Raw genomic sequence first — 27,247 nt, 5'->3', positions numbered from 1 at the left:
GCGAAATTCTAGAGGCCCGTGTACTGTGCGATGTCAGTGCACGTTAAAGAACCCCAGGTGGTCGAAATTTCCGGAGCCCTTCACTACGGCGTCCCTCATGGACTGAGTCGCTTTGGGACGTTAAACCCCAATAAACCAAAATAAAAGATGTAGACATTGCAATGTTGGCATCGTCTTTAACACACCGGTGTGTTGCGGAAAGTTCTTCTTCAAAAACCTGTACTGCAGGAACACGACGGGAACCACGCGTGCACTGCAGCCCTTGTCGCTTTGCTGTGCGGTAAATATCACGCAACTCCTTATCCTGAGTGACATTGTACTAATATGCCGACCAGTTTCATAATCATCAGCCCAATTACGTGCTCTGCAGGACAAAGACATTTCTTTACCTTTCACTATTGCAGTATCGCATGCGACCAGATCATATGCGAAATTTTCAAAACGTACGCAAGCGTGCGCGCAGGTTTGGTCTATGTCAAAATTGCACCATGTTATCCCACAAAATAATTACATTTTTTTGTCGACGCCACATCGGGCGACCTTATAGGAGTGATAAAAAAGGTCGTTCAATAACTTACACGCTGTATGAACAGAAGCAAAATGAATCTTGAGACAACAAGAAAAACAAAAAGGAAGGCAGCCATATTTTTGCTAGCAGCCGCGGTGGCTCAGTGGTTACGGTGCTCGGCTGCTGACCCGAAAGATGCGGGTTCGATCCTGGCCGCGGCGGTTGAATTTCTTTGGAGGAGAAATTCTAGAGGCCCGTGTACTGTGCGATGTCAGTGCACGTTAAAGAACCCCAGGTGGTCGAGATTTCCGGAGCCCTCCACTACGGCGTCTCTCAAAGCCTTAGTCGCTTTGGGACGTTAAACCCCATTAACCAAACCAAACCAGATTTTTGCTATTGCAAGTAGTTAGGATGGAGCGCAGGGTTAGCGCAGGGTTAGGGTGGAGCGCAAACGAGATAGAATTGAGCGCAGGAGAAGTGCTTATCGGAAGTCTCTGCGGTGTGAGTTGCCGACTTCTACCTATAGTTTCCAGTTTTGCGGCGTACGGTTGATCCCCGTCGATGCGCACACAATGCCAGTCGTCCAACTGCAACCGTTGAAGCTTGCTCACCTCACTTCGTCAGCCTATTTGCGCGGTCAATGCGCAATGTATCGCAAGACGGAAGTAGCGCACATAATCATCGTCTGGCCCACGGTTTGGCCTGTCACGTGCGTCATTGTTATCACCTCGTCCGACTCGGCTGCACTCAGCACAACGTTACCACTACAAGTAGAGGTGTGCGCTTTGTCGGTTTCGAACGGCGTTAGGGTGGTGGACGTTTCCAGTCGGCGGCGCCGGTGTCGTCGGCGCGGCGCTGGTCTGTGCCCCGGGTCTCCATTGGCAACGGTGCAAGGCCATTTTTCGTCGTCGGTGGTGACGCCGACAGCGTTAAAACCTAAACTACAAATTTGAAAAGCAATTTTCAGCGCATCCTTTTCGCTTAGATGACGCCTTGCCCAGCAACCAGGTTCTCTGTAGTGTGCTAAGCCGGTACTGCAAATAATTTCTTGCTTAAGTCTACTTTCTAACAGATAAGCATCCTGCATGACATGAATAAAGGCATTGTCTCATTTAGTAGTATTCGTACTGTCAAGAGAAACAAAATTCTGGACACACTTAAACTCCGCCTTAAGGGTTTGGAGTGATGGCGTTAATGAGTCCTTTCTGCAGCCAGCGGTTATCTTTGCATGCCATTGTTCTTTATAATTTATTTATCTTCATTCACTTTGTCTTTTATTTTTCGGTATTTCTTTTATTTCAAAGAACACGGATAAGTCCTCCCTCCCTCTGTCACATGGGCATTTCGAAGGCCCTCGAAGCAAACGCCCGCCTACCCAAAGGCCATTGAGCGCTGCGACGTTGGACCCTTTCAATGACCATCGTGTCAATAGGCTATCGAGTGAACGGAGCAGCGTGGGACTCTATCGCGATTTCGAAGGCCTTCGAGCGTTGCCCAAGGTTGCTAGCTATCCTTCGGTATTGATTTCTGTGTGGATTTCGACTTTCCTGTGGCCGGTCAGCATTACGTGTTCTGTTCGTTCTGAATAAAACCATCGAAGGGACATGCTCGCGCGATCTCTCATTGAAAAGCCCTCCTCCCGCTAACATCTTTTCGGTGCTTTTCGATATCAACATGTAGTGACACAGAGGCTGTTTTTAACTGGATAGCGTCAAAGCCCAGTTACCCTGAAAATCCAGCGTCGGCGTTGTGAGCGAAAATTAGGATGGTCGGGGTGGCCACCCGCCACAGAAGCAACCTAGGTGATCCGCCTCGGTCACGTGGCTATGTGGCTTAATTAAAACCTGCCCACCCGCTCGTGAGCAAAGTCGCTGCGCTGTCCATTCCATAGCTCGCTGCATTGCCCTCAACTTAAAGGTGCACTGAAGAGGATTCTGAACTTGTCTTTTGGCCGCGGGAACTTGATCTACACGTTCCTAGCATTCTTAGAAACTGCGACTTATTGCCCTCTGTGACCGATTTCCCTAATTAAATCGAATTAACGTCCGGCTCCCGCCTTTATTTTTTGAATTCTCCGCGTACGGTTGGCGGAGTCGACCAACGCGTGAAGTGCCTTTCAGCCAGCTCCGTGGAGGCTTTGCTTTCACTTTATTTTGTTTTTTAGGTTTCCGTGAATAAATAGTTTCATTTTCAGAGAATATAGCCGCAAAATAAGCGCGCAGAAATAAAAATACGCGCGGACTATTTGCTACTACGGACTACTACGTATTATTCCGCCGATGGCAGAGCGGCGAGCCGCCACGCGACTGGGTGAAAGGCCCTCCACGCGTTGGTCGACTCCGCCCATCGTACGCGGGAGAATTAAAAAAAAAAGGCGGGAGCCGGACGTTAATTCGATTTAATTACGGAAATCGGCCACACAGGGCAATAAATCGAGGCTTCTAGAAAGCTCGGAACGTGTAGATCGAGTTCCCGCGGCAAAAAGACAAGTTCAGATTCCTCTTCAGTGAACCTTTAAGCTTAACTCTCTAGCCGCCCCGTTAGCCGCCCCGTTTCTGACCTATAGGTGAGTAGCGGTAAGATACAGCTGTTTTAAATTTTTCTATTGCGGGATATCGGTAAACTGCCATACATGATCTGAGAGAACCTGCCATATGCGCTCCATCCCATTCTTATTATTCTAGTTATTTCCTTCTTATGATCCGGATCAGCTGTCACTACCTGCCCTAAGTCGACATATTCTCTTACTACTTCCAGCACCTCGCCACCAATTGCGAATTAGGAGAGAGCCGACTTGTGTGCTGCACAGACCAGAACCATGGAAATAAAACATGTGAATCTGCCTCCTAGGGATTACATGAAGTTAGTACATAGCAAACTAAGAGCCAAGTGGCAAGCTTCTTGGGAAAATGAAGGAAACAACAAGCTGCATACTATAAAGCCCATTTTAAAAGAATGGAAATCATGCCGTCATAAAGAGCGTTTTATCGAAGTAATTTTATGTCGTTTACGCATAGGTCACACACATATCACCCATAACTTCTTATTAACAAAAAAAGACAAACCTCTGTGTGAAATGTGTGGTGAGGAGCCCACAGTAAATCACATTTTAATTTCTTGTTCGCATCTCGAAGAACTTAGAAAAAAAATTTTTTCGGTATTTTACAATGAACACATTTCATTTCATCCCGCATTGCTTTTAGGCGAGCAAACACTTGTCGAGTTTTCACTTGTTTGTAAGTTTCTAAATAAAGCCAATGTTTTAAATCTATTATTATGTAACCTCTATACACTTAACATGAAATCATCTAACCTTGTGTTTGGCGCATGATAGCCATAGTTGCTTATGCGCCATAAAACGCCATATAACTAACTAACTAAAGAACCTGCCATATGCGCTGCACTCCATTCTGATTCTTCTACTTATTTCACTCTCATGATCCGGATCAGCGGTCACTACCTGCCCTAAGTAGACATATTCCCTGACTATTTCCAGCACCTCGCTACCAACTTCGAGCTGCAGTTCTCTTGCTAGACGTTTAAACACTACTTTGGTTTGCTGCAAGTTAATATTTAGGCCCACCGTTCTGCTCTGCGTGTCTAACTCTTTGATCATGGTTTGCAGTTCATTTTCTGAGTGGCGTAGCAAGGCAAGCTCATCAGTGAATAGCAGGTGGCTGTTAAATCAGACTTATTCCGATAGGTTGCTTGGGAAGAGCAACTTTGGTCGCACAAGACCCACCAGTGGAAGCACCTGCAATAGCAGGGCAGTGGTGCACGGCTTAGCCGCTGTACCATTGCGGAAGGAGTGCTGTGAGAACTAACAAGAACGTACAAAGGTAAAGTTGAGAATGACCAATATATATGGGCATCAACTCATTAATTCATCGTATCATATACTTAAGGTGGAGCTTAAGTGTCGCTATCAATTTTTCTTTACTAGGACTCCTATGGGTAGGCTGCCTTCCATTCACTTCCAGCTGTTAATTGTGGAGTCCTTTTTCGTTTTCACGCCAGGAGTTCTTATCTTGTGGCGGGAACTAGAAAGAGAGACAGAGACAAAACGCTTATGCACTACTCATTAGTGTCTTGGGAGTCTTCATGAGTGGAGTCCCTAGTCCAGGACTCCTGCAGCGGCGGCGGCAGCTCGGTCCCGACCGACCAGTTCAAGCTGATCTTCGGGTTCTCAGCTCGACAGCGCTACCTCCCAATGCTCCTCGTGGTATTGCGTACCACTAGAACTTCTGGGTTGTGTTGGCACTTCTCTGTGGTGTGGTATAGTGCGGCTGTCTCTCTCATCATGGGCATGCGGACCTCAATGTAGTGGATTGTACCTTATTTAAAATAAATAAGCATGGATAAGTGTTTAAAGCTTTCTCCAAATTATTCTGCTCTTTATTGAGTTGGCTATGTGGCGGGCACGCAAGAAAATTCGTTTTTTACCCAGTGTCCTCTCGCAATCTGGTTTTGCATTTTTCTTTCCAGAGGAACCTGGGAAAGCATCGTATTCCGGAGTCGCTCCTCGAGACGCTCATGAAGAAGATGTGCGACTCAGGTCGCTACCACCTGACAGCCAACAACTGTCAGAAGTGGGCACAAGACCTGCTCCGTCAGCTGGGTATAGAACCGCCTTCAGAGGAGCGCGATGCTGAGAGCGTCGTCAACGACGTCATCCAGCCGCTAGCCGTCGGGGGCCTCGTGGCCTTGGGCGTAGGGGTGCTGGGCGCGCTCATCTTCGCTGGCGGCGCTCGCAGGAACAATCGAGAGTAGTGGACGTCAAGACGCAATCCTCTGGTATAACGTGAAGCCATTTACAATAAACGCTCTGCAAACTCTGCGTCGGGCTGAACACTTTTCGTTAGCCTCCACGTTTCTTCCCCATAGGTGAGTACCGGCAAGATACAGCTGTTGTATGAGGGTAGGTGACTGGGCAAGTTGGCTGTTCATTTTGAAGTCTGCAGCGCTCAGAAACAGGCGGTGAATAGCATTGGCGAGATCTTGTCTCCCTGCCTTACATCCTTGCTTATTGGAATTTATTGATGACATTATGGAGGACTACGGCAGCTGTGCAGTCGTTATAGATATCTCCAGATATTTTCACTTAACACAGTTCTACACCCTTAATCCGCAACGCCTGCACGACGCTCAGGTGAGGTAAGGTGAGATAACATATCCTTAATTCATAAGAAAGGAGACAGGGACGTGAAAGATTAGATCTATCAGCTTACTGTCCGTTGCCTACAAAGAAATTTCTAAGGTAATCGCTAATAGGCCAATTTTCGACTTCAATCAACCAAATGATCAGGCAGGCTTTCGTAAAGGATACTCCAAATTAGACCATATTCACACTATCACTCAAGTAATAGAGAAATGCGCAGAATATAAAAAAACCTATACAGAGCCTTCATTGGTTACGAGAAGGCATTTGACTCAGTGCAGACTGGAAGGTACTACAACGAAAAGAAACGAATACCATTTCAAAACGCGCGCGCTGCTGCTACCCGCTCTGGCTAGCCAGCCGCATTGAATAAGGAAAAAATGCACAGCGCCAGTCTATCTCCGCGGTCCTCTCGTCGTCTTCTGTTTCGCCCCAGCTTCGAAAAACAAACCGTTGTTCACTCGCTTTGGCCGAAGAACACGAAACTAAACCGCGGCGTCGTGTTGACTCTTTCCCCCCATTGTCGGCGCATTCCACTGCTCCTCTTTGGCGGCACTTCTCACGTTTCTCCACAAGATATTCTAGCTGCGTCGTGACACTCTGCGAGTGTAACGCGACTATACCTGTAGCCTTCGTATTGAAAGTGCGACGCAGGCTTCCTGAACCATTCGTAGTTTTGGAAGGTGTAGTGAAAGAGCATGTCCAGTTGATCGCCGATGAGTGTGTTCCATTCAGAGAATGTACGATTAAGGATGATCAGAATCATCTGAACAACGCTGCGAAGAATGTTTTGAACTGGTGCGACCAATGGGGCGTGGTCTGAACACTAACAAAAGTGTGTATCTTCCGATGACGCGGAAAGACAAACTATATAAAGCTATATAAAACTATATAAAACTATATAAAACTATATAAATTAGGTTCGTTTCCTCTTGAACAGATATCTTACTACAGGTGCTTATCTGTAACAATAACAAGCAATCTATCGTGGAATTTGCATCTTATCAATATTTCTTCCTCTGAATATCGTAAATTGTGTTGCTTAACACATAGACTGAAAAATTCCCTCTCTAACATTAAGCTGCTTCGCTACCCTTCTATTATACGGCCTAAACTCGAATATGTATGCATACGGTGGAGCCCATATACTACTAAATCTGACATAAAAATCTGGAAAAATACAGAGAACAGCTGTTTGGTTTATCGTAAATAATTATGCAACGACTGACTCTCCGATCACTCTAACGAAAATTAACAACACTGAACGACTTGAGCTTCGAACGAAAAAAGAAAGAAAAAATTTCTTTCTCTTATGATATAACAAGCTCGGTCTGGACTCTTCATTGTACTTAGCGCCGTTATCTGCCAGACAATCTCGACGTTACCAACTGAGTTCTCTATCTTCCATGTGGGCTAAAACAGACAGACATTTTTGTTTCCCCCACTCACATCTGTCTGGAATCGGAGAACTCGACCATTTCTCCATGAGGCCTAACCAAGGAGTTCTATTATTTGTGCCTTTTTGTTCTTGCGCTCTTACTTCTTTCTTATTTCACTACTTTTTATGCCCACGCTGCTTGGACTTGGTGTTCACAGCAATTTGTAAATAAATGCATATAATAATGTGCCGCTACGGCCGCTGCAATGACTCAGTGGTTATGGTGCTTATCTGCTGACCAGAAAGTCAAGGGTTCGATCCCGGCCTCGGCGGTCCCATTTCGATGGAGGCGAGATGCTGGAGGACCGTGTACAGTGCGATTTCAGTGCACGTGAAAGAGCCCCACGTGGTCGAAATTTGCGGATCCTTTCACTACGGCGTCCCTCATAGCCTGAGTTGCTTTGGGAGTTTAAACTCGCATGTATCAAACCAAACGACCTCTCTTAGTGGCCAAAGACAGTTTAACTTTAAGCTTACCTGTCCGAATCAAGCAATACGCCGACAAATGCGTGATCCCCTTTTTTTCGCGACGTCGTCATTATGAGAAGGATGCGACTATCTCTGAGGTGATGCGTGTACCGCCTCTGCCAAAGGCAATCGAGCGGCCACGTCGACGGCCGGGACGGGCTCGCAGTCGAGCAGCGACTTTGAGGTCCTCGGCGCTGCCCGCTGCTCCTTGGCTGCGATTGCAACTGGTTACAGTAAGCTTGCGTCTTCGCCCAGCATGACAGCGCTCCGAAGGCGCGCTTAGGTTAAACTTCTCGCGTTTAACTCACTAATCAGGCCTAAGCTCGAATATGCATGCGTGGTGCGGGATCCTTATACTAATACCAATATTAAGAAAATTCAAAGAATCCAAAGAAAAGCCATAAGATTTATTTATTCTAAGTTTTCACCTTTTGATTCTACGTCTGGGCTAATAAAATCTAACCGTATCCAACCTCTTGAGGTAAGAAGAAAAAATATTCGACGAGAATTTCTTTCCTTGCTCATAAATAACAAACTGGCGCTTGATCCTGCACCCTATTTATCGTTTTTAGCTACACGCATCACACGTCACCATCACCCCGGTTCACTTACCCCGTACTTTGCTAGAACTGATACTTTTAAATCTTCCTTTTTCCCGCGTACTATCAGTGAGTGGAATTCTTTGACACGATAAAATGTAAGCGCATAGCCATCCTGCATGCCTTTTTATTTTTAGCTTTTCTTTTCATTTTACTTGTTGCCCGTGTATCTGTGTTATCTAATATGTATTTGTTCTGCTTGGATCTGTAAGATGATCTGCTGTATGAAATAAATAAAAAAACAGCTTGTTGCCAATGCTACCCGCTTGCTTATCACCCAAGGAAGGACAGCAAGGGCGAAGGGCAGTTAATGCTGGTTTGCACTCGCAGTCGCGGAACAAAAGTCAGCTTTGTAGGACGCCGCGCGGCCGTTCGGCTGCATGCAAGCACGCTCCGGCCGCCGACTCGACTAACTGGTTACTTTTGGGGAAGAGGGTACTCTACACATGTAGACAAAGCACATGCTTCTATCACCCACGCAGTCTTTCTACCTTTCGACCATAATTATTGTCTCTATCTCGTCAGCGTTGAAGAAGGAAACTAGCCGGCCTCGAAGTATCGGGTCGCTGTTTCTTTGTACTTTGCGCTGAACTTTTCATTTATATTTTTTTTAGCCCCGCCGCGGTGGCCCAGTGGTTACGGCACTCGCCTGCTGACCCGAAAGACGCGGGTTCGATCCTGGCCGCGGCGGCTGAATTTCGATGGAGGCGATATTCTAGAGGCCCGTGTGCTGTGCGATGTCAGTGCACGTTAAAGAATGCCAGGCGGTCGAAATTTCCTTAGACCTTCACTACGGCGTCCTTGATAGCCTGAGTTGCTTCGGAACGTTAAACCCCAATAAACCAAACCATTTATTTTTATTTTGCTGAACGTGTTTAAAAAGGCTTCGCATTTTGTGTTTTTTAAACATACTGCGCACATGCCCGAACTACACATATTTAAAAGCCCCAACCGCTAATACGTTCATTTTACTAGCGTGGCACGTGCCCCAGCACATGTTTCATGTGCACATATATCTGGCTATCACGTTCCCTGTGATGCTCATCAAATACGGAGTAACAAGAGACACTAAGATATCACGTTCGTTACGATTATCTTTGAGACCTTCTTCGAACGTCTTCTTCAAAGGCCTCGGTTAAATCACGATGGTTTCCCAATAATTTGTGGCGCTTTGATCCCAAATATATCACATCAATGATCCTACCATTAATTTGTAGCGTGAGTCGCGGAAGTACTGTTTGCATTCAGTTACTCTGCTTTTTTCTCAGTTTTTTTGTCGAGAAAATTTTATCGTAATGCACGTCCCTGCTCAGCGCCTGATTATGGACATGTAAGGCATCCGAAGCAAAGAAACTGATAGATATTGGCACCGAATCTGTAGCGGGCAACGGCGGCAACTACCCTCGTGGTGTCCTCTGATGGTGCACCCAGCACGCGAAACTAGACTTAGCACTGCTCGGTTGTGCACTGATTGTACATGTATCTTTCTGGGCTTCAAAGTGAATATGCTGGACAGTCCCTGCTTCAGTGTTGATTTTCGATAACAAGATTGGTGGGTGTGTGCGTGTGTGGTGAGTCACACGCGGAATGCCGAGAGTTAAATGTCTGGACCTTTGGACCGACAGCGAGCTTATCTGATACTATCTGAGGCGCAGATTTTTGAGTGTCTCCATTCTATACGGCGGGCACACAGCAGGCATTGTGCTCTTCCTCAACCCATTTTGCGTTGAACCGGCCAATTTAGGAAGAGTCTGCAAGTACATTACCCAGAGTACTGAACATAAGAAGCGGATTGCTCACATGTGATCACTCAGTGTCACGAAGGTTACTGCGCGGTTCACCATAAAGAAAAAGATGGCCTTCGGCGACGTCGACGAAATGGCTTTCTCGACGTCTTGCGACGTGTATCTCTGCAGCACGGCCATCCCGCGTGGCGTGTTTTGGTTCGCCGCGTCAATTGCCTGGTTTTTCAGCTCAGCGTTTTCATCAGGCTCGTCTCGCCACAACTTGTGCGCCGACGAAAAGTACCGACATTGGACGGTGGCGTTCGTTCGCCATGGTGACAACGTGATCGTGTTTCAGGCAAACAGAGGCGCAAGCGGCCATTTGGTGGCATCCATGTCCTATTCGAAGAGGCACCCATTCCTCATGGATAAAACCGAGAAGGTAAGTACGGCACCTGTAGACAGGAAGTTTGCGGTCGTCGCCGAACGTGCTCGCTTGTAAGTCTTAAACGCCGCGAGCAATCGAGGCAGCTCGTTTATTTGACAAAATTTATGCGCCTTGAATTAATGTAGAAACGACCTTTCCAGAGCGTCAACGGCGGCTGGGGCAAACGTTTTAGTTAAATGCCTCCCGGTGAAGCTATAAACTTCCTCTCCTGGAAGGCTAAAAACTATAGGAACTGAACAGAGTGCGAAACCTCGCAGAGTAGAGGCAGACAAATGTCTGTTATTATTGAAAAAGGGCGCCTTATGCTGAAATCGCCGCTTAGCATCTGTGTTCCTCGGTTTAAAATATTTCCCTTTTTTTTTCAGAGCTATGTAGTGTTTCTGTTCGAGCTGTGTGTGGATGCTGGTACTCCAGAAATATTTTAACAGGATGCATATATACTTGTTCTTAACCTCTTATATGATCTAGCGCACATCTGCTTTAAAAGCAGCTCCACGAGCATTTTCCTCTAGTTCGCAATGGGCCTTTCTCCCACTGAGAGTGCCCGCGCCAGCCCACGCCTGCCCAATCGTTGTTCTCCCTCGGTGCCTCGTAATATAAAAGCTTAGCGCGGGAACTCACGAAAGTATTCAGGTCGTTCCTTATCAGTCGACTACCCTTCTGCCCCGTTCATTTCCTGTAGACAAAGCGCGCAGAAGTGACGCCGAAAAACGCAAAAACTCTTTTATTGCGGCAGCACCATATAAGCATCCAATAAATAATTAATTATTTTCTATTTCACTTGGCGCGACGTGAGCGTGACAGGCAGCATGACGGCCCATCGTAGAAATCACAAGGTATAGCGTGTCACCATGTCAACGATAGCCTTCGCTACTGATCACACGCACCTGATCACCATTAGAACTGATATGCAGCCGATGGTGACGTCCAATTGTCAATGCGCCAGTGCTCCGGCGGCTTCCCATGAATGCTTAGAAGTTGCGCCTACGTTGCCCAACAACAGAGCCCATGCCAGAGAACTCGAATGGATACGAAATTAAAAAAAAAATGACAGTTCCATCCTTATAGAATACAGCCCGAGCTTTCTTAAGTAGGAACCCCGAAGAGCGCAGTAAATATTGGCCTACTGTGGAAATAATTTCTTGCCACATTACAGGAACTATTTCCAATGCTTCGCTGCTTACTTCATCCCTTTCAGAAGTGTGGAAGATTAAATTCCTTCCAGATAACTGCAGCGTAAAAAATTACTAGTACAAAGGAAGAAACGTGTCGTAGGTGTTTAGGCGTTTCTCTTTTCCTTTTTTCCTTTTGACGTCTGCGAATCGGTGGCGCCCTGCCTCTTGTGATTTTGTTTGTTTGTGACGAGAACTCAGCGGCGGGAAAACCGCAAGCCGAGAAGTTGGCCTTGAGGAATAGGTGCGTACAGACGTGAGTGAGGTCAGCCACAGAAGTGGTCGGCAAGCGAGCCAGGGTGGGGGTCTGACGCATAGTGCGCGGTGACGGCGGTCCCCAGGACGCGTGGCCGATGCTCCAATTCGTCCGTATCCGCGACACCCCATCTGCCCCGCAGCGAACATCTGCAGCCCGGCGCTACCTGCTACCAGACCTCGCCACCCCGCAGCTAAGCCACCGTCTCTCCTCACTCTATTAAACTCTACTAATTGCCTTGTCGCTCGATGTTACACGTCTTAATCTTTTGTACAGTACTTTTTTCTCGCATAGCGTTCTTGTGCAGTTATTACCCGCGTGTTCCTTCCTGATATTAACGCGTTTGGTGGGATCGTAGCTGTGTTCTTGTCGATTTTCTCGCCCCTGATAAACTGGCGGTATTTTTGTTAAGCTTGGTGTTGTAATATTTTGTTGTAGCTATTTATACATGTAAAAAGTGTTTGTTACTGAATCCTCTTTAGCAGCACATGCGGACACCAATCAGTCCTCTATATGCATCAGAAGTTGACCCGGACTGACTACGCTCTAAGAAGGTCCATTGTTGAAAATATTGATCCTAAAACAGCGCTTCTAGGTCAATTAACTGGATGTAAATTTGATGCTAAACTTAGCCAGGCGCGTTTTGCTATGTAGGCTTCTCTGAACCAGATATTGTCAGCTAATGCGCTGAGTCACAGACATCACTGACGCTTAGTCTGCTGCTTCTAAGCCGAATTTACTATGTCGTGGGTTCTTTACTCTAGTGATACGGCAAAGAGTAGCGAACTTGTACACCTGGGTCGCTATAATACTCACTTTGTGAGGGAATCTGCTGTGTGTCCGTCCTGAAAAAAATTTTTGTGCAGATGCACATTGACAGCAAACAAGACTGAATGGTACCCGAAGTGTTAACAGGTTTGAGCAGAATCTCAGGCCTGGCTTGTGTTCCCACGATAGTCGGCCACCGAGACAGTGAAGCCTAAAAGAAAATAGCTAGGGTTCAACGTTTGACTATAACCTTTTTCACTGCAGTGCACAGTGAAAAGATCTTTCTGACAGCCCGTTTCATTAGCCGATGGAATATTTTACGTGCCCGAACAGCTTTCGTGCAGCCGTTCTTCATATATCGCCAGGTCGTGGCCAATTATTTTTCGCAATGAGCTCAGGAAATGGCTAAGAATTAAAATGTTTAAAAGTAAAAGAAAAATAGCGCCAGCGCAAGAGTTCCTGCCAGATAAAGAATAGTTGAAAAAATTTCATATTCCCTCATTGCAGACACACCTGGGGAGGTACGAAATCCCCCATGAACGCACCCAGAACCTTCTCAACGAGATGTCTGATGTCGGCGGCCTGTACGACCAGGGTTCAAACGACTGCCGCACTTGGGCCATGGAGGTGCTGCGCCGCCTGGGAATACGAACGCCTCGCATCCGAGGCGCAGCCAGCTCTTAAGGTGGACCATGAAAAGTCGTATGCATTGGGAATTAGCAGTAACCAACTTACCAATGCCAATAAACAGGTTGTCTGCGAAAGCGGGTTTCTTTTTCTTTTTTGATAAAAGAAAATACCTGAGGTGTATGCTCGTGCCAGAAATCTCAGCCTTACTTCCTAAGCATACATGAATTGGGGAAAAGGACGTAAGAAAGATGTGCAGTTTAACTGCGGCCGTGCATTTCAGGAGAAATCTGGTTACCTCGCTCAGCTGAAATAACAGATAACGATGCATTATCGAAACAAGTTTGCTCTAAAAGAACCAATTAACCCAGATTTTTTTATGCTATCAACTTGGCGAAAAGCCGGCAGCTGTCTTTCATCTAAACGCAAGTAGTATAAGAAATAAGTTTCATGAAATAACTCGGTTCTTCTCTGATATACAGCATAACTTAGATTCGATCACTTATAGCAAGAAATGAGTTTCATCGCATGATGAGATTCACTTCCTCCTAGGATGTGCGTGCTTGTCTGCTTTTCGAGAGAAAAAATGGGGTGGTGGAATTCTTGTGTACGCACGTTGCAGCCATGAGTATAAGACAATACCCGATACAGTGGTGCGAATTAATTCATTCAGTGTTCAACTTGCTGTGTTATGACACGGTATCTACTCTTGGGTATCGGCCGCTTCTGGATGGGTGGCAGAGGTTTTTCAGTTTATAGAATGCCTGCTGGAATTTAGTGTTCAAATTAAAAAACAAGCCCTGTTATCATGGGTTTCAGTCCAATTGCGTCATCGAAAGACAACTTATTTATCACGGTTGCAGTTAAAAACAGTACGAGCGAGTTCATCGATCGACTCTCTCCTTGTGAATGGAGATATCGACAAAAGAACTAGGGCCAAACAAGGCATACAACGCTTTTCTTTCTCTTTTTATTATCTCGCAAAACAGGTTTCCCCTTACAACCCTAAAGCAAAACAGAAATATAAGAACTCCATGGATAAGTTATGATCTTTAATAAAAAATAAAGAGAACACTCAAGTATTTTTGAGTAGTAGAAACCAAACAGCATTAAGGTATTTAAGAAAAAGGGAAACAAATTAACTGCTTAAGAAAGCCAAATTCGATTATGATAAAAAAATTCACAGGTATTGTAGGAGAAAACAAGCTTGATATGGAGAACACTAAGGCAATAATGTCAAAACCGAAATCAGGATACCCCTGCCGTGGTGGCTCAGTAGTTACGGCGCTCGGCTGCTAACCCGAAAGATGCAGGTTTGATCCCGGCCGCGGCGGCCGAATTTCGATGAAGGCGAAATTCCAGAGGCCCGTGTGCTGTGCGATGTCAGTGCACGTTATAGAACCCCAGGTAGTCGAAATTTCCGTAGCCCTTCACTACGGCGTCCCTCACAGCCTGTGTTGCTTTAGGACGTTAAACCCCAATAAACCAAGCCAAACCGAAATCGGGACAAAAAGTCCTGTTTCCTGCTCGAAGGTTGACTGTTGAAAACGGCGCAGACATTTTCAACACGCTTTTCATAGAGCTTGGAGCCCCAAATTTTTTTCTGCAGAAACACTGTGTGGACAATAAATGATGGTAAAATGCTCTCAAATATAATACCTCGGCCGAATTTGCAGACAAGAAGTATTGGTTATAATCATTTCATTGAAGGAAAACTGCGCATCAGGCATTGGCGATGTTACAGCGGTACCACTTACAGGCCTGACTGCTGTGGTCACATCGGTTTTAACACATGTATGTAACTGCATACTACAAAGAGGGATATTTCTAGACCAAATGAAGGTCGTACGCGTTTCAACTATTCCTAAAAGGGCCTTTATTGATGACTTTAAGAAAAATAGGCCAATTTAGGTTCTATGGGTATTTTCTAAAATCAATGTGAACATATTAAACACAAAAATCACCATTTTTTTGTCTTTGCACTCCTCAATTGTAAAGGAGGTGTTAAGGTTTAGGAAGAGTAAGACATCGGAAAGCGCTCTAATTAAAATCAGTGAAAAAGTCTTGACAAAATAAAAAAAACGGGAGCTTTCTTTGGGTGTATTTCTTGACTTCAAAAAAAGCCTTGTATTCTATTCAGCATGAAATATTACCAAGAGAACTTCCGTTTTATGGAATCCAAAATATAGCATATACACGCATACAAAGCCATTTAACTTGCAGATGACAATGTACTGTAATACATGACACAGTTTCTATCCAAGATAATATTGGTTACGGACAACCACAGGAATCTGCTCTAGGACCGATATTATTTTTTCCACATATAAATGGCATTATAAATTGTTTTTTATATGTAGATGATACTAACATATATTTTTTTCAGGTCATTATGAAAAAGTCATTTTGGAATCAGCACAAGATGCCTTCCGAACTGAACTTCACGCGCTGTTGGTATGTTAAATATATTACGTTATTACTTATTAACATCGCTAAAGCAAAAAATACTCTACACCCTCTAACACTGGCGGTTAACATACTGCTTCCTTGCACGCTCAATTACAACGCAAACAAAACACTATACACTCTGTACAGAAGCGTTCAAGATGTGCTAGTAGAAACACTCCAAAAACAGACAATTGCTTGCAGTACTTTAAGCCTTACAGTGTACTGGACAGTAGAAGGTTATTAAAATATCACCTATCCCTCCAAATCACGCGTCGGTAAATATTACACATGTCAATATTTAAGGTTGAGCACCTCAAAAAATAACCTCGTATGAATTTAGGAAAGACGCAGTATTAAAACTCAGACCACTTACTAAGGATGGCGATTAAAGGTAAGTCAAACAAATATTCAGTCTACTGAATAAATACCCACTCAATTTTTGAGTTAATATCAGACAACCGATCATAACTCAAAATCAAGGTGAAGCAGAAATGAAATATTTTCTTGTCTAATATAGATTTTGAAAATTTTGTATATGAGCGATAAGTTGTAGTTATGAAATGCATTTCCAGTTTTTTATTCCTTTACACGTTTACTTTTTTTATGTCCTGCATAAACCATACAACGCTTCTGCTATTATCATTTATTCTGTTTAGTTTACAGGTGTACTTGAACTTTGCATGCATGTTTTGTATGTATTGGATCTGCAATGTGGTTGTGATATTTTTTCTGGTGTAGTCATTTAATTTCATTTTATTTCTTTAAAGGCCCCATGCCTGGGGTATTACATAAGGGATGATAACTAATAAAGAAAACATTCTTGCAATTGTGCATAATTTGTTACATTGTCTGTGAACTTGGATGAGCCGGTGATGGTGGCAATTTCGCTTGGAAGGCCGTTCCAGTCTGCAGCTGTGCGGGGAAGACGAATTGGCGAAGGTGACAGTGCACGAGAGTGGACGGGCGACATGAAAATGATGACTGGCGCGGAGTGATATGCGTGCTGGGGAAGGAAGAATATGAGGAGCGGTGAGCATGGGGCTACTGAAGATTTTATGAAATAAAGATAAGCCTGAAGTGCGACGGCGGAGTGATAAGGACGGTAAACAGGATGCCGTTTTCAAGGCAGAAACGCTAATGTTAAAAGTATAGTGTGCCTGAATAAACCTGGCCTCGCGATTTTGGACGGCCTCAAGAGAATTAATGAGATAATCTTAATGAAGATTCCGAACTGGTGGTGCGAGTTCCAACTCTATCCTGACGAACGATTTATAGGCTAGTAACTTTACATGTTGAGGAGCGTGAGAATTAAGTTCCTATGAGAATAATGAGAAGAATGAGAAACTTATGAGAATTAAGTTCCATTAGCCATTGGTCACACCAGTTCTGAACAGCATTAAGATCACTCTGAAGAGATGCTTGGTTAGGGGGTTTAGTAACTGCACGACAAATTACACAGTCTTCAGCAAGAATGCATATATTAGAGGTGACGTGATGGCAAACCATTTACGTATATTAGGAAAAGTAGCGGGCCGAGGATTACTTGAGGTTACCGGAAGAGAAATAAAGTTGTTATTGTTAACAGAAACAAATTGGGAGCGATTAGATAGGAAGGCTTCAATCCAATCCATTATGTAGGGGTGCCAATTTAATCTGAAAAGTTTTGTCAGTAAGCGTTTGTGGGGTACTTTATCGAAGGCTTTAGCGAAATCTAAAAATATGACGCCGGTCTGTTGATCAGAATCAAGGTTTATGCGCAAGTCATGTAAGAAAGTTGCCAGTTGGGTCTCGAAGGAGAAGCGCCTGCAAAATCCATGCTGTGCCGGGTGAAAAAAGTTGTTAGATTCAAGGAAGGCCATGATATGGGTATAAATGACGTGCTCCACGGTTTTGCAGGGTCCGCTGGTTATGGTAATGGGGCGGTAATTTAAGGGAGAATTTTCGTCACCTGATTTGTAGACAGGAACGACCTTCCCGTGTTTCGAATCCTTAGGCAGTTGGCCAGTGAGGAGTGACTGCGTGAATTACAACGACAAGAAAGACGCACATGTATCTTTTGTGTTTTTTAGCATTTTAGTGTTGATGTTGTCGATGTCGGCGGAGGATGATAGTTTCATTTTTATGCGAAGCATATTACTAGAGGTACACTACAGCCCTTCGCCGTGGTTACGCGCCGTGCACACCACGTGACACATGATGTCACGACAGAGGAAGATGAGGGTCCACCTCGCGCCGTCGCTGTGGTTGCACGCCGTGCAGACCACGTGGTACAGTGACAACACACCACGTGACATACCACGTGACACATGACGTCACGACAGATCGCCGTCACGCGCTGGGAGAGGGAGAACGATGCCATCGCCTAGACACCGGAATGTCCTCGAGCGGCATTCCCGCGCATTTCGAACGCGCGTTCACACTCGGTGTAGGTGAAACGCTCGCTCCACCAGGCGCCCACCCAACGCGCGTCTCGGGGTTAGTCGGCGTTCCGCTGTAGCCATGCCGTTGTCTTTCCCCACGACGAAGGCTTCTAGTGGTTGTATTAAAATGATCAAGTATTCAACCAAGGAAAGCCATGTATTAACAAGCCTAGCCATCAATATGCTTCGCATCTGACCAGGGTTAACCAAGTTAAGCCTCAGCCATTTTTTCTATTAATGATGTGATTCTTATTGGAGAAAATATTAGCGGAGGCATATTTTCCATAATATATGCTGGTTCTGAAGACAGTTACATACTGGATTCTTTCGTTAACAAAGATGAAAAAGCCTCATTAAATAGATTGGCGCAGTCTGTATCTGAGATGGGTTCACCTGATGCGTCGGCAAGAGAAATGTTACGCGTGTGCTGTGGGTTGATCACTTACCAGAATTTACGGTGGGTGGTTGTAACCATTTTAGGCAAATCAGAGTGAAAAAAAGCAAGCTTGGTTTCGCGAGTTTTTTTTTTTTTTGACTAAACCATCAATGAAAGGTAGTGACTGGATTAGCTTTGGGTTGTACATAAAGACTGAATGGAGTACATTGCTGCCACGTCCAGAAATTTTAACTCTTCGGCTGAGGTTGAGTGCAAGAACAACGTCAAACAAATGTTTGGATTGACGAGAAGATGCGGGTAAGGTAACCGAGGCGATGCCTGTGAAATTAAAGCTCCGTACAGAATGTCGTTGGCTCGAGGAAAACAAGTATTAAGATCGCGCAGAACGGAGAATAATTTATTATAAAAAAGGCTGTCACCGCCAGGAGCAAGATAACAGGCAGTTATTATGCATATGGTTGCAGAAAGCTTGACACGAAAGCCACTCATGGCGGAAATTGATAACGAGGAGAGACGAGTTTGTTGTGTTTAATAAAAGCTAGAACACTCACACCCCCGCGGGAAGCCCTCTCAAGTCTGTAGACGTTAAACGGTGTGTTGCTATCGAGTAGTTCATCGTTTAGGATATCATTTAAGAATCACGCTCCTGTGAATACAGCGATATTTACGAAGGGTAAGTTTCTTGGCTGTCTGGTTTTCAGACATCTCGTGGTAAGCCGCTCTTGCAGACGACGACAGTGAGGGAAAAACGGCACACAAGAACGATATCAGTGCCGTTATCATCATGAAACGCTTCCGCTGCCCCTTTCTTCGGAAGATAGATACGAACGTTTGCTAAAGCGACAGCCATTGTTCGGCATACAGTGAGCCTGTCGGAGGCAGATTTGGCTGACTAGGGGAAGGCAAGCCTTGAAACGCACAGTGACTTCTGTGCCTCATGCTATACCACGAAATCGGTATCAGCATCGTACACAAAGTGCTTATTGACCATGAATAACTGATAACATCGTACTCTGAGTTTTAAGCCACTTTTTTTGGCGTGCGCATGAAGTTTCTTTTGGGGCTGTACGCACGAGCGCTGAAAAAGCTTGATGAAGTGTAAATGCTGCATTCCTCAGTTTAGGTCCAGCAGAAAAAGAATTGCGCATTAGCTCTGAAGCTAAAAAAAAATTGCACTATTATGAACAGTTCTTTCGCTTGCTCAAAGGGGCCTGCGCGGCCTCTTTCAGAAATATGTCGGCAAGATCAATTGGTACACTAAGTTTATCCGAGAAGAAAGAAGCTATGGTCGTTTCAGACTGCTCCCATGTTTCACCTTCTGTATCAATCAGTCCGAAGACCAGCAGGTTATTCAGCCGAAACTGGTTTTCTGAATCGTAACATTTTTCTTCGAGGGTTCGGATTTAAGTTGAAAGCCTTTGAATAGACGAGTTCGAATTAAAATTTTACTGGCAGAGTTGGACTGACCCGCAGTAACAATTTTTTCGCGACCGTCAGCGCACGACAAAATACTGCTGACCAAGCCTTCGACATTCGACTGAGAAGTGCGAATCAATGTTCGTTCAAAGAGCACGAAATTTTGAGCACTTTCTATGCATGAAAAAAATATATAGAGAAGATTACGCTACTTCCTAATGCGGAATTAGAGTGCAGCTCTGTAGGTATCTAGGGCTCTGTAGGTTCATTGTTTTGCTTTCCTGTGCAGACGGCACGTCTGGCGATGATAGTCGTTCGATAGTGGTATTACTTGATAAAGACGACGATGTGCAATGCACAGCGCGAGTGTGTGTTTCAGTTTAACACCAGGCGTGATCGGCTGCTGCGATAGCCTAGTACCCTCGTGCAGTGGCCAGCAAAGCTGATGTTTTCGTAGCGCCGCGGGTTCGAATGCCAGTCGCATAGAAGTTGATTTTTATTCAGGAAGTAACCGATTCTACGGCTGAAGTCACAAGTATTGCGCTTCATCGGAAGTAGACGCAGCGTGAATGCCATTGAGAGCTTGTGGTTCTGAACCCTTAGAAGAAGACAAAAGCGCAGCACAATGGGACAGAGAAAGGGATTCTTGGCCGATCCCCCAGTGTGTATATGTGCCACCTTTTCAAAGGCTAACAACAACAACGAGCGCACAGGACGAGCTCTCATCGTGCGTTCTTCTTTTCTCTATTCCATTGTGCTTCGCTTTGTCTTCTAATACGCGATACCATCAAGCCCAAACTTCTACTTTGTTAGGGTTCTGAACTCGCGGCGTACAACGGCCACGCACAGCCTGAGTGCACAAAATGAGAGGAGAACCTAACCTCTCTCTCTGAAGCCTGTTTACGGCTGTTTCTTTAACACTACCCTTCGAACTGTCAGCTATGCTCGCCGTGTTGCTTCCGTCGTATTTCGACGGTAACTAATCATCGATACGGCGGAATAGCTTTCGCTCGTCCGCCCTGCAAGAACCTTGAAGTGGCGGCGCCACGTGAAAGTCGCTCATACGTAATTGTCCGGTTTATGAAACTGTTCTTTCCGATAAAAGTTACATATTTGCTACTTGGTGATCGTACCATATCAGTCTAGCCTTACGCAGTATTCCCTGGAGACGGCAGCGCAGAATCAAACACGCACAAAAGGTGGAGGGACGTAAAGGCAGGCGCTGACTAACAAAAAGGTTGTTAGTCAGCGCCTGTGTTTGCCTCCGTCTTGCTTCTGTCCGCCTTCGTTTCTGCGCTGCCGTCCTCAGTATGTTGCAACAACAAACCAGTCACTACGTATTAGTATTTCCCTTCATTGTCCCTTGAAATAGTATCGCTGGTAGCAACAGTGACGCTTATGAATGCGCTGCTTTGCTCCTGGAAATAATTTCAAGCTGGCGTTTACCTTTGGTGACGAGACATAATCCCTTAGTCTTTGTCTTTGGACTGGAAAGATGATAGGTTTGTAGACTGGTCTTTGCTGATGTTTTTGAGGTGCGCTTTCGATGGCGAAACCTGGAATTCTATAAAAGAGGCACGGCTACACTGAGTAGCTTATCTGTGCTGGTAGTCCTCCGCGAAGATAAAGCGGTTCCCCAAAGCCGCGCCGAGAGCAAGAGGCGTTCATTTGCACTGGAAAGGTGGTTTCTTGAGATACCACTGAAGAGTCCTCCTCGTTTAGGCAGCTACGAGTTCTAGCGCTGATTGCACTTATCCACTCTCTGATATTGCACTTCATGCCGATGTTTTCCTACCTTAAGTAGTGTAATGTAATAAGGTCAACGCTGGGAATCTGAAGGTTGGCGTGCATAGACGCTTATTTGTGCCGCCCTTCCTAAGAAAATTCCCAACTGGAAGTCCTAACGGGAAGAATTGGAAGTCGATTCCAGTTTAAACTGGTTGGTGTATCTGGCTCTAACTGTCTTCAATCTAAACATGTTCCTTTTAACAAGTTTGACATGGATGCAGTAGGATTTTTTTCAATCAATAAAAATTGCGAGCAACTGCCAAATGTGTTGCAATTCTTTCGTCCATAAGCATGCATGTTTTGTGCTTCAGTGTTACAAAATAAGGCAATTACATATATGTGTGAAATTACGTTCGCGCTTTTCTGATGCCGCTTTGTAACAGACGCTGTTTTGGGACACTCACGCGTAATGCGCGGAGGACGTTAAACAGCAAAAAAGTCAATGAACTTGTTTCATTGCAGATCCCCTGCAGGGCTACAGAATGGCACTTCTTGCGGTTGTAATATGACTGCTCGGACATTTCAGGGTTGGATATTTCTCTAATGCACCCGTCGATGCATCCGATGACATTGGGTAGTACTTGCCTGCCGCTCATCGTGGTAGACAGAGCCCGGAGTCCCATACTTCGGTCGCTCTCGGCTAGCGTGGACCGTAGAATGATCTCCGCCGAGATGATGAATAGGAATTCCAGGAGACGGCTTAGGCACGTCTCTACAGATGACTTGGCAACGTTGAATCTTCTACGATTTTGTTAACGGTCCTCTGAGTTTTCAAGTACATGAGACCAATCAGCACCGTCTCCTCTGCTGTTGTTTGCCGACTTCCATGCTCGATTCTGGGGTAATACGGCGACTCCTTGAAACGGTCGGAGACGTCGCGGGCTTTTTGGTGGGTGAGCCGGTAGAGCCATTGAAACCCAATTGTCAAGTAGCGAGCAACGCCCTCTATTTAAAGGGGGACGCGGTTACTGTCCACTCTTAGCAGAAGCGAGGATGTTTAATGTTTCACAACGAAGGAGACACGCCCTTGACGCGCCTGAAAAGGGCACCACGAAGAGGCTTCCGGCAAGTGTGCACATAGCGGAGAAGCTGATATTGCGTCCATAACTTTAAGCTTCGCTGGGGCTTTGCATTGAGCAGTCTGCTGAGTTTAAATGATGGAACCGGAGGGCACAAGGTGCGCTCGTATTAGCTTATGTGGCTTTTCCTCAACATTTTATTACTTGCCGCCTATGCACGTTCCGCGCAATCTTCGTTCGCTTACTGCCGTCTCGCAAACTCGGATAAAACTCTGGTGAGCGCATAACTCGGGCCTTCCTGCATAGCACTCCGGAAGAACTGCGTTTTTAGTGCGAAAGCGCCAACCCCGACCCCGACTACGAACCTCGTCAGCCGATCTTAGTCTTGAGCCCCCGCCTAGCAGCAGCGAAGATACGTTAAGTTTCTTGTGTGTCAACCAAAAAATAATAATAAATAAAACAAACCCTGCAGCGACTGGGATTGGAACCCGTGGCGGTGCGAACACATCACCATTGCTGGCCAGTGCACCGAGCACTACGGTATAGCCGCAACCGACAACGCTTCCTCTTGAACTGCAAAACACTCTCGTGCTGTGCATTGCACAACGTCGCCTTCATCAGCTTCCATCTGCGGCGCGAAGAAGTCAGATCATGTTAACCTTGGTCAGAGCTTAACCTGAGTACATCGTCACCAGACGTACGGATGACCCAGCAAAGCTATCCCACGATCCAATCATGCTTTCGCATGCTTTCGCACGTCTGTTCGGTTCAACTACGTTGAAACCTTTCCATATCTCTTACGCCATTCGATGCTCAGCGCGTAAATTGCGTTGTACCGCCGTAAGCACGCTTAACCAGAAGGCTCGAGAACGTGGCTTGGGCTGACGCCAGCGCTGCGAAGCCGAGCCAATGCTGGGTGCGTTTGCGATGGTTTACGGTAGCTGAAGCGACGTTCTGTTGGACTTTATTAGCCTTGTGTTTTGACTGTTGTTGGGATCGGGGGCCCAGCCAGCGGGGACAGGCGAGCCGGGCTCGCGCCATCGGGCTACGCTGATGAAAGGCGCTGTTTTTCGGAGAAAACGCAAGGAAACGCTGGCCGGGGGCTAGCTTCTGGTGACGGCGTCGCCATGGACAAAGGCATTAATCCTCCTCGTCTGCGATGTAAAATGCGGCGTTCCTGCCGACTTGTGCTCTCCCGTGGACCAGCGGGGGAGACTGCGAGCGGCGGCGGCGCCGACCCATCGCCCGCTTGCCCCTGAGCAGCGACACGGCCGATTTGTCCCTCCATCCTGAAGACTTCACCGGTGCGCGCCGTCAGATCTCGTGCTTCAAAACGGCAGGATCGCCGCACAGAAGCCGACGACCTTTGGGCCTGGTCGGCCCGCGAGAAACCACGCTGTCCGCGACTGCAAGGCGCCGGGATTCTTCCTTGCCAGTGCGTGTTTCTGTGGTGTGTGCGCGGTCACGTGGGGAGGGCGGAGCTTATGTAGAGGCTAAAGGCCCATTGGACACTTGACCACAGTTCGGATTCCCTAGCTGGGGGCCTGGGGAATATGAACTGTATTTAAGCCGCAGACTGTTGTTTGTCGAGAGCTTCTTCCCTGACCTTTGGTCTCTCTGTTTACACTGTAAATAATGTAAATAAACGCTCAAGTTTGCTACCTCCCCTGAAGACTTACCTCCGTAGTCTGCCCCCTTCGTCTTCATGCGGTGAAGACCCCGGTCCTGAGACACCGTTCAAATCACTTTGTCTGGGCGACGGTGAGAATAGGCGCTCTTGACGTGCCCGTGTGCTTATCTCGGCAGATTTCTTTTATGCGCACAGAAAGACGACACAATAAGACAAGGTAGACAGGACGGAGCGCAAACTTTCAACTGTTTTATTCCGAAAAAAGTACATGACATATATACCAAAAAAGAATGGATAGTCATTAGTGCCACGTGCAAGCCAAAACCCAGGAAAAGCACATAGGAAGGGCCCAGGTGACTCACCTCTTATGTAATTTATCTAAAAAGGCAAAATCTTTATCATATATTGTCACATATGGTGCACTGACACATGAACTACCGCTTTTCCATATACGGTAGGCCTCATCCAATTCTCGCGCAAGCGTCTCAGTGCTCCTGCACAAGATGCTGGTGCCTTGGAGCGTTGCATCACAGTTTCCGTGCTTTTTGTTTTTTGCCGTTATCTTTCCCACACTCACTGATGTGCGCCGGCAGGTGCGAAGCGGTACCGTTCTTCAAAGACAAATTGTGTTCCCTTAGCCGCTCATTAGCCCATCGGCCCGACTGCCCAATGTACACCTTACCACATTTCAACGGAATTTTGTACACTATCCCTTTTTCACACTTCACAAACTTATTAACATGTTTGATTTTGCAATCTGAGTTGCGGCTACCATCTTGCGAAACTAGACGACACAGTGAAGAGAGTTTCCTTGGGGCCGAGAAAACCACGGGTACCTTAAACTTGTTAGCCACGCGCTTGAGGTTATGAGCCACTTTATGCTGATATGGGATGACCACAGGTTTCACTTTCTTTTTTGAAACTGCAACCATTGTCTGGTTCCTATTCCTTTCTTGTTTGATCTTCTTTAGAAGAGCTTCAGCAACTTAACTCACTACAATCTGGGGAGAGACTGCCTGTTTTAGCTTCGCAATCTGATCGTGAAAGCTTTCCTGCGCCATGTGACAACAGGACTTTCTTAGAGATGACTCAAGGCACATCAAAGCGATAGATATATGATAAAGATTTTGCCTTTTTAGATAAATTACATAAGAGGTGAGTCCCCTGTGCCCTTCCTATGTGGTTTTCCCGGGTTTTGGCTTGCATGTGGCACTGATGACTATCCATTCTTTTTTGGTATATATGTCGTACTTTTTCCGGAATAAAAGAGTTGAAAGTTTGCGCTCCGTCCTGTCTACCTTGTCTTATTGTGTCGTCTTTCTGTGCGCATAAAAGAAAGCTGAGTGTGAACCAGCTAGCCCCACAACGTATATTACTGGCTTATCTCGGCAGCCCGACATGTCCTGCGGCAGCTCTTGCGCCTTTCGAGTTTCGCCTCAAAGCTGCCGCTTGAAAGAAATAAAGATTAGAAAAAGCAGAGCGAGCGCGAGTTTGTTGTGTTTGTAAGGTGGGGTAACGAATAAATCTGCCTGTTAGAGTTGTTCCGGTTCTTGCTGGTCGCTTCATTCAGTGATAGCGCGTGTAGTGGTGTTCTCGCTGGTTAGCGTCCGCCTTTCTGCTTTGTCAGAGCTGCTTGGGTGGTCGTATACATTCTTGCGTGTAGGAGCAAAAAAGGCGCGCGTGTGCTGAGCAAGCAAAAAATTTTCCGGGGCTTAACTCCACATGCACCACTGTGTGACGTGCGAAGGCGTGTTAATCAACTTGTGGCGCCACAAGCGGGACCAAGCATGAGATGGCACAAAACTCAAAGCTGAGAACTACATTTTCGGGTGTGGCCCGGATTAAATATTTAGAAATAACCGAGTCAAATTTCGAGCTTGCCATCATGTCCCGAAGGGTGAATTATGGTTGAACAGCAATTTTAGTTCAAATTTAAAAAAATCAAATTTCGGGAGTGTCCTCAGCGAGATTTGTAGATCGCCATGGTGTTGGGGAGGCCCCATTATGATTGGACATCGATTATGGCCCAAATCGGCCAAGGTCAAATATTGAGGGTGGGCCAGATTGTGGCAGTGACCCGGGCGGCCGAATTTGAAAGTGCCCATTTTGTAGGGGGATGCTCAATTACGTTTGACATCAATTTGGTCAAAATCAGCGAAAGTAAAATTTCGGGTGTGGCTCGGGCCAAATTTGGGGGTCGCCATCCTGTTGGGCACGCCCAATTATGTTTGGACATCGATTTTCGATCAAACTGGCCAGTGAAATTTCGGGAGTGGCGCCGGCTAAATTCGGAGATCACCATCCTGTGTGGGACACCCCATTAAGGTTGGACACCAAATAATGGCCCATATCAACCAAGGTCAAATTTTGGGCTTGGGCGAAAGTTTGGCAGTGGCACGGGCCAAATTTGGAAGACGCCATTTTGTCGGCCACGCTGAATTATGGTTTGACATCCATTTGGTCAAAATCAGCCAAGGTAAAATTTTGAGGCTGGCCCCGGCGAAATTCTTTCCGCCTGGCGTTACACTTGCCAAGGCAACGTGCGATGCACATGCAAGGTGCAAGATACGACAGCAAGGTTTTTGCTCGGCACTGACGGTCGCATGAGTTCTTTCGCACCAAAATACGAGCCCGCGTTTTCCCTGCTCTTCCGAATCTGTATTTCTTTCAAGCGCCAGCTTTGCGGCGAAGCTCGAATGGCGCGTGAGCTACCGCATGCCACGTCTGGTTGCCAAAATAAGCAACTGCATCGAGTTTCCTGTGCGCGCGGAGACCGCGTGCTGCGAAAACGAGCCTTTAAGGAGAGTGAACTGGTGCACTCTCCCCGTCAGACAGACGCAGGCGAACTTCGCCCCAGCTATCGTCAGCAGCTGGAAACATACCGATCTCGGCTCCTGCGGCTAACGCTTCGCGGCGTTGGCGTCAGTTCAAGCCACGCTGCAGAGTACTTGCATGTGCTCGTG

General features: G+C 46.2%; 1 protein-coding gene across 3 annotated transcripts in view; it reads left to right on the top strand.

Moving 5' to 3' along the window:
- The window catches only part of LOC149361888 (uncharacterized), a 30,535-nt gene extending 17,288 nt beyond the window's left edge, over positions 1–13,247 (top strand). For 2 of the 3 annotated variants that reach the window (XM_089572864.1, XM_089572865.1), the window contains exon 3: positions 4,994–5,345. In XM_089572864.1, the coding sequence (XP_089428990.1) occupies positions 4,994–5,278 (285 nt within the window). In that variant the 3' untranslated portion in view covers positions 5,279–5,345. Of the gene's footprint in view, positions 1–4,993; positions 5,346–10,253; positions 10,338–13,046 lie in introns of those variants that run through there. The other variant, XM_089572866.1, reaches the window with a different exon arrangement.
- The last annotated feature ends 14,000 nt before the right edge of the window (positions 13,248–27,247 follow it).

The sequence above is a fragment of the Amblyomma mixtum genome, chromosome 2 (assembly GCF_055824585.1).
Source record: "Amblyomma mixtum isolate Tamu chromosome 2, ASM5582458v1, whole genome shotgun sequence".
Taxonomy (NCBI): domain Eukaryota; kingdom Metazoa; phylum Arthropoda; class Arachnida; order Ixodida; family Ixodidae; genus Amblyomma; species Amblyomma mixtum.
This window is presented reverse-complemented; position numbering and strand designations above follow the sequence as displayed.